Source organism: Varroa destructor, unplaced genomic scaffold (assembly GCF_002443255.2).
Source record: "Varroa destructor unplaced genomic scaffold, Vdes_3.0 BEIS01000006.1, whole genome shotgun sequence".
Classification (NCBI taxonomy): domain Eukaryota; kingdom Metazoa; phylum Arthropoda; class Arachnida; order Mesostigmata; family Varroidae; genus Varroa; species Varroa destructor.
The window spans coordinates 17425993-17434026 of NW_019211459.1; the positions used below are offsets into that span (position 1 = coordinate 17425993).

Sequence of the window (8034 nt, forward strand, 5' to 3'; positions counted from 1 at the left end):
ACGATGTTTGACTTGGACATACAGAAAAATTAACATAACAGTCGATTAGCATCACACAGTTGTTCATATGTTTTTTCTGCTAATTCTATAAATGGATGAATGCATTTTTTTTAGGAACTGTAGGTAGATATTGGCTATCACTGGCTAACCGGTTCCGTCAGTGCCGTAACAGGAGTATAAAAAATAAGCGAAATTACCAATATCTACACCAGAAACGGGCGTTTCGGATGATTGTAAGTTAAGATGAAAACTTCAGCTCGTCGATACGTGTTGATGGGTAGCCACCGGTAAAAATATCGTGAAAACTAGTATACTTTTAAATAAAGCTTTGAAAATTATTGGGATAACGGTTGTCTGAAGTCACACCAAGAGAGCAGCTAATTAGCGAGGAAAATGCTGTAAGTATGCTTATGTAACTGATGATAAGATGAATATATCTGGCTGATCTTTTAAGCGATACCAAACATTCTCCTATCATTAGATACATAATTAAGACCGCAAGTCACGAATACTATCTACAATGCTTAATTGAATAGATAGTGTTACATGTAAAGGCTGCAGCAGCCTTTCGCTATTGTGCCAGCGCTTAAACTTTGGTTATGAACTTAACTTACGATTGCTTTTGTAAAGGATTAATAGTAATGATGATGATAACAATAATGAACAATAGTCAGTTTGCTTTGCATTATCCAGTTTGAACCTAGTAATCAACGATAATTTCATATAATATATCAAAGAAATCACATTACATGGATGCTCTGCTCCTTACTTTCTATCGTTATTATTAGTTATTCTGGGCCGCCCCAAAGAGCTTTCTGGCTTGTTGGAATGGGCGCATAAATTCGCTTTAGTTTTATAAGTTGCTGATGATAAGGCTTAACCTTACAAAATGATCAGCTACCAAATACTCAAGCAAAAACAATTATTAGGAAATGTTCCACAGTGGGTTATGTCGATACGAAATCAAAAGCTTTGCTTCCTTTTTCTCGTATATAAACACTTTGCATGTGAAACATGAACATACAAATCCTCTTTAAAGTGAGGCTAAATATATTGGTTACAAAGTAATGAGTGTACACGTATACACGATTTGATAGCCTTATTTTATTCGTTGTCTTTATATCTTATTAAATATTTTAACCGATGTTTAATCATCATTGCTCTCCCATACTCTATGTCTAACTTCAAAGCGAGCTCGCTACATTTCGGCCTCTCGGTACAAATAAAAACCAATGTACTGAAAACTTGCTAGATCAGCTTTATTAGAAACCGAACAAGTATCGTAATATTTTATATCTCATCCTTAGGTTCACCACTCGCTGTTTAAAAAACAGCTGATAAAACGATCTGGTATTTTCTTATTAATTATTGTGGTTTATTCTTTGCCAACATTTGCCAATAACCTTGTTTTTTTTCTTATTTTCTACTTCCCCATGTGAACTATTTTTCGTTGTATCTCACTAGGCGTATATAGCTCGTATCGAGTATGATAACGCTCCTGTTTCCATACTTCTTTTATTGAAAGCGCCTTGCAAATAGTTCTACTTAACTACTCTAACTCTCACTGTCGTACGATCCCCATTCTATAAACAAAAAAAACATTAGAATTACGCCGTTTTGGCAGAAAAATACTTCAAAATAACATTTTTGTTTAATTATCAGCGTCACTTTCGCTTAACCGTTGCTGATGCGGCGCGTAGGTGTATGTTATTTTATGTTGGCAGTTACTAAACGTCCACCCATTGCATGCGATGAATTGTTATTATCCATCTTGTTTTTGTTGCTGCTCTTATTATAAAAGCTGTTGACGTTTTCATTCGTATTTCTACTGTCGTGCTAGACACTGATGGTAATGGCAAAATGGACTCGTTTTAACGATCGATTTCTCCAAATACGACATCAAGGGTTCCAATAATGGCTACTATGTCGGCCAGCATGTGATATTTCCCGATGTAGTCGAGCATACTAAGATGCGCGAATCCGGGCGCTTTAATCTTGCATCGATACGGTTTGCTGCTACCGTCGGACACCATATAGAGACCAAACTCGCCCTTCGGAGCTTCAACGGCAGTGTACGTCGCGCCGGGGGGAACCTGGTAGCCTTCGGTGAACAACTTGAAATGGTGGATAAGAGCCTCCATAGATGTTTTCATCTCCTCACGGCTTGGTGGGACGACCTATGACAAGGTGGGACCACAAGGAGAAACAGACATGATATTAACCACTACGAACGTATCAAGAACTCGATTATACCCTAGGGTACATAAACAACTCCTTGTTTGGTAACAGAACTATTTAGCTATTCCTTACACCAAAATCAGTTAGAATTTATTAAAGTTTTTATGCTGCTGTGCAATTATAATACAATTACATGGCATTTATCAGTTAAGTTACACGTTTCTATGTGATACTGCTATTTGTTTTATTTAAATGGAGTAATCTATTTTTACGGAGCAAAATAATTTTTGACGAGCGAGTTACCAAAAGAAGATGTGGTTACTCCTTCCCCTACAGCATATATTGGCTTTGAGCGATTTCATGTACCCTTCGTATCCATCTTTGCTTCGAGAGTACCTGTTTATGTACGTAGCTAAACTAGATTAGACAGTCGCTCGTGGAATACCATATCTTGAGTAACGTAAAATGTCTGCACCTTATTGTCGTCCGTTCGAACTTCGCCTGCAGGCATTTTGTCCAAAGCTTGCTGGATGAGACGGATTGACTGACGCATTTCCTCGCATCGAACAAGATAACGATCGTAACAATCGCCGTTTTTGCCGATCGGAACGTCAAAGTCGAAGTCTTGATAATCGTCGTATGGCTGGTTCTTACGAAGATCCCATTTGATGCCTAGATGAAAACACAAAAAAAATTGGAAGCCGAATACAAAAGAAGATAAAAGCTTTTAATAGAAATAGAAATTTAATAGAAAAACAAACCTGTATACCACCAAATAAAAGCACATGTTATAAAATAAAAGAAAGCAGTTGCAGGGATCTTTAGTTAATTGTGTCATAGATTATTAGACAATTTTCAAGACTGCTAAGTGATCAGAGTCTGCTGTCATTCGCGCTACCTAAAATTGAGCAGATGTTTTCAACAAACGCCATTTGATTCACAGAAAGACGCCCAGTTTAACTAACCTGATCCTCGCAGCATCACACCTGAGCAGCCCCAGTTTAAAGCGTCCTCTGCAGAGAGAACCCCAATATCTATTGTACGTTGCCTCCAAATACGATTCATGGTGAGCAGATCCTCGACCTCGTCCAGTCTCTGAAGGTATTTCGTTGCCCAGTTGTAGATATCATCCATAAGGCCAAGTGGCAGATCTTGATACACACCGCCTGGACGAATGTAGGCCGCATGCATACGAGCTCCTGAAAAACGGTAAGAGCACAAAATTATGTTTACTAGTAAGTGTATTATCGTTATATCCCAATAAAAAAATGAAATGAATTATAATGAAAATGGCATTTTTATGCGTTACATCAGCGGAAAATTGCCCCTAGTAATTCAACGAGAGAGCCAGCCCACTTTTTTTGTATTCTGACAATCATATTCTTAATAGTTAGAACTAAATTTGAGCGATAAACTTTAAGCAAATAAGTGAAATTTCATCGCGCCACAAACCTGACGCTCTCTCATAGAACTCCATGAGTTTTTCACGTTCCTCGAACAGCCAGAAGAACGGCGTAATACCACCAATATCCAGGCAGTGCGTGGTTACACCCATGATGTGGTTAAGGATTCGTGTGATTTCTGCAAATAGAACTCGGATATATTTTCCTCGCTTCGGCACCTCAATGTTGAGCAACTTTTCAACAGCCAGCGAATAACACTGCTCGTTAGCCATCATCGATACATAATCAAGGCGATCCATATACGGAAGAGCCTGCATGTAAGTCTTATGCTCCATCAGCTTTTCCGTCCCTCTGTGAAGGAGACCGATGTGAGGGTCGGCGCGAAGCACAGTTTCACCGTCCAGTTCCAACACCTGTACAAGCAAAAAAAAATAGCACACATTGCGGGTGAAACATGCAGTTGAAAAGAAGAAATTCACAAATATTAGCAGTTGCTGCAAAGTGAAATCTGGTATGAAAGTAACGAAAAAAATACTAGTATTTATATAATAATACACAATAATTACATATACTAATAATATATCTTCGTTTAACTGATATAGAATGCTGTCACCAATGTTCTGCGGTTAGCACAAGGAGAGTTGTGTCGAACTGACATTCTTAAGAAACATTAATTGTGGCAAAATGCCACTATATATATGTAGTAGTAGCATTTTATATTTTTTTAATATATATATATATATATATATATAGCATTTCGTTCGCTTTATAAGGATATATAGGGCGGAATCGTATGGTTTTTTCTTGGAACACTGGCTCGGCGCTTAGAGTAAATGGTTAATCATTTGCATTCATAACGAAGTTTAGGCTAAAGCAGTATTGTCGCTTCATCTGCGAAGCATAGATGTCACCTTTACATGTTGCACCGAAGCAGCGGGTAAGATGTTATAATAAAGGCTTTTTCTATTTATCATGTATACTACACTTCGGCAGAGTGGTCCTTCAGAACAAACAAAATTGTCGACTGCTTCCTCTGAAGGCGCCTCGCAAGCTTGTGGTGACAAGCGGTACTCCTCAATTGAGGTAGCGATTTTTTTAGAATACGAAAAACACGCGGTTAACTTAGGAAACGCAACGAAGGCAATTTTAGCGAAATCTCACTTACTAGCCGTAACACACCGTGAGCCGCGGGATGTTGTGGTCCAAAGTTAAGTTCCATATTTTTGACAATTTTCTCTTTTGGTCTCGTATCGAAGACTCGATATGCTGGGTGGAATTGGATCTGCTTCTCCAGCTCGCGGTGCTCCTGGAGAAACTCGGGACTTGGAAGCAAAAGCTTACCGCCAAACTGACGGGCCCATTTTTCATCTGCAATCCATTGCGCATTCCTATCAAGGAAGAAGTTAAACATTGTACAGTTGAAACTTTTACTGAACAGCATTGAATAGTAAAGACCGGGATGACCAGTCATATCGTGATATCACGCCTAGTACAATCCAATGAGCAAAAGCCTATAACAACCTTGACCTTTATTCGAAATTGTTGATTGCTTGTTGAGTTCAATCAAATCTTACAATATGTATAAAATAACTATCACAATTTGTACCTTTCGGCTTTGAACGTTTATAAGTTAGATTTTTCTTGTCTATGCACTAAAGTTCATGTTGATTTTACTGACTAAAACGCGAATTACGTGTTGTTCCTGGTATTAAGCTGGTGAAACTACTTATGTTACAAAAAAAATTATATGGAGAACACCCACAATGTGAAATAAAGATTTAATAACAGACTAAAATAGATTTGGATAGATGGGATATAGAGCTGCGATATATATTCTCGCTTGGTAGTTTTGGTTTGTAACCAATAGTAGTGCCACCAAAAATGATTATACTGTGGATAAATTGAAACACTGCTAACGATTTTAGAAAAACCTTAAGCCTATAACGCATTGTCCAAACTATAAATTAACTGAATGTTTTATAACGATAAAAAACCAGTCCCCGTACTACTACAAGTAGTTCTATAGTAACAAATAGCACTAGTAGAAAAAACAGTGTTTTAACATCTATTCCGAAACGATCACGTTTTTTTTACCAGAAATCCAACTTAGTCGTATGTAGACGGCCTTTTCTCTTATAATCTGTAACATCTGATGAATCTCATTGAAATTCGGAGAAACCAATCTCATCATTATAGCGCTCTATAGTGCGTATCACACTGTTAATAATCGACGGAGACCGCAGTTGTCTAGGCGGCGGCGGCGGCAGCGGCGGCAGCAGCAGCAGCAGCAGCAGGGTGACCTCATGAACAATATTACGACTGCCTTCATTTGTAAAGAAGCTTATCAAATACCATACTAGTCTGCAAATACCGCCTAATCATTGACGGAACCTTGGAACAACAGTATAAATTAAATGCCCTGTAGGTCACGCATAGAACTGATTTCGGTTCTCGAGAGAACAACACCACACAGATGGAGGCTGCTTCGTGTCGGCAACCAACGTCTGCGCACCCTTCTAAGATCCTGATTTTCGTCCTGAATCAATGATTTGCTGACGGACCTTGTCGTGAAGATGGCCGGATTGTTGGCGGCGATTGCCCTTTGCATGGCGGTCGCCGCCGACCTAAGAATGCTAGCCATTGTCGACACTGTTTCGGCGTTTCGACGCACAGCAAAACCAAGGGATTTTCCCCTGGACCACTAACTACACACAGACACCCGTAGCGCTGGAACAGAAACAACACTTAACACCCGTTTGTGTTACCGGTATTAAGATCTGAGTCAAATCAATACATTGCCTGTCGGTAGTTTCTATTCGAGGCGCTAAGGGGAGAGACGCGTTGCTGGCGAAGGCGCGCAGAACCGAAGGTGATGCAACGCCTTGCAGATTTATGGGAAGAAATTAGGCAGTTCATAAAGCAAACAAAAGCGCTCATCCGAGGAGTGGCTAGGGGTTTTCTCTTAGGAATTGGTCAAAAGTAAGACTTATCCTGTTTGGGTGATCAAGTGCCATTTCACTGGAAAAAGCATGTAGCGATTTCTGTTAGCATGGAAAATTGCTAATGCGTATTAAAACGTGTTGAACATTTAGACGTTAAGGGATCTTTATTATGATTAGAGCATCTCTCTAGTTCTAGTGGCATCTATTCCAGAGTACTTTATCATGAAATTGAGAACACTTGAATACGTCATTCTTTTATAACAACGTAACTGGAACACGGGGACTCACTCTCGCTAATTCAAGATGTTTCGAATCAGTTTCAGCTTTTATATGTACACGTATCAAGGGACTTTAGCTCATTAACCAGATCTATCGTTTAAAGGGCATGAACTTTTTCTAAGGTACGCTTGTTTCTACTTTGATCTGCAAAGTAATAAGTAGCGAAACTGTTTTCAAGATGCTTCCGCAATCGTAGGTCAGCACTACAATGTAAAGTTCAAGTAAAAAGGACGTAAGACACGAAAGTAACTACAAAAGTTTTCTCTTATATTTTCTTGTCGACGCTCCATCTGAGGTACCTCTGGAGTATCTTTGAAAATTATTACGCAAATCACTTGTGCAAAATTCAATGACTCAAGAAATGTACATGCGTTTGTGAGGGCCCTGAACAGAACTAAGAGGCGCACGCGAATGAAAAAATTGCTAATCCCAATCAATTTTTTTCTTATGGTTGCCCGCAGTCTACCGAAAAATACTGTAAAATCCACCCCAAACACCCGCAGAGGGCCTGGAACAGAAGGCGAAGCTCTATATATCTGCGTTTTACCCCCGGCAACGCCGTTGAGCATTCGGTCATACGACTGACTTCCAGCATGAAACAGTGTGTCTTTGCCCAGATTCGAACCTAGAAAACATGGAAACGCGCAACATATACAGCAGGCATATACATTACTCGCTACGCTATAATACGGACAAGAAGGCGGAGCTCTAGCGAAATCAAACCACACTTGCATGTTAATATAGAACGATTTTTAATTGAATTTTGAGAGTGTTGATTTAGTCAACCTAATCTGTTTCACTACGATTTTTCTAAATTTCCAAAGCTAATATAGAGCCTGAAGCCAAACGATACAGAAAATAATTGTGCTGCGATGTTTAGGCGACACCAAGATACAAGTTTTGCGTTTAAGTGCTTGATTGAAATAATTGGTTTTTATATAGGATATGTTGCACATCCGGTACTTAAGCCGTTAGGCATATATTTCATTGAAGGAGCAAAACAACCCGTTTAAGTGCATGCAACTAGCGTGAACTTTGAAACCAACTTTCTTTCAGAGTAAAAATGAGCGAAAACTGTTGTGACGAGATACGAGCAGTCGTTGACTAATAACGTTTTCGCATGCATTGTTTTCATTTAAAAATTCATCCATACGAACTCTTGGGTCCAGGTGGTAAAAGACAATCGCAGCTTTGTTGATCCGATCATCCTAGGATAAATAATGTCATGGTGA

At 39.1% G+C, this 8034-nt stretch overlaps 1 protein-coding gene and 1 long non-coding RNA gene across 2 annotated transcripts; one reads left to right on the forward strand and one right to left on the reverse strand.

The window, feature by feature from the left end:
- Positions 1-3: 3 nt before the first annotated feature.
- Positions 4-4969, forward strand: LOC147754935 (uncharacterized). Its single transcript, XR_015330521.1, has 2 exons — positions 4-398; positions 3122-4969. It is a non-coding gene; the product is annotated as an uncharacterized LOC147754935 (long non-coding RNA).
- Positions 1239-6363, reverse strand: ND-49 (NADH dehydrogenase (ubiquinone) 49 kDa subunit). Its single transcript, XM_022812314.2, has 6 exons — positions 6143-6363; positions 4747-4969; positions 3631-3994; positions 3144-3377; positions 2654-2850; positions 1239-2177 (listed from the first exon to the last, which is right to left on the reverse strand). Exons 1-6 carry the CDS (start codon positions 6220-6222, stop codon positions 1872-1874), a joined length of 1404 nt encoding a protein of 467 aa, XP_022668049.1. The 5' UTR covers positions 6223-6363; the 3' UTR covers positions 1239-1871.
- Between the last annotated feature and the right edge of the window lie 1671 nt (positions 6364-8034).

Coding starts and splice junctions, on each gene's coding strand:
- ND-49 (XM_022812314.2), bottom strand. CDS start 6,222: ATGGCTAGCATTCTTAGGTCGGCGGCGACCGCCATGCAAAGGGCAATC. Junction 4,970..6,142: donor CCGGCCATCTTCACGACAAG/GTCCGTCAGCAA, acceptor CTTCCTTGATAG/GAATGCGCAATGGATTGCAG. Junction 3,995..4,746: donor CTCACGGTGTGTTACGGCTA/GTAAGTGAGATT, acceptor TTGCTTGTACAG/GTGTTGGAACTGGACGGTGA.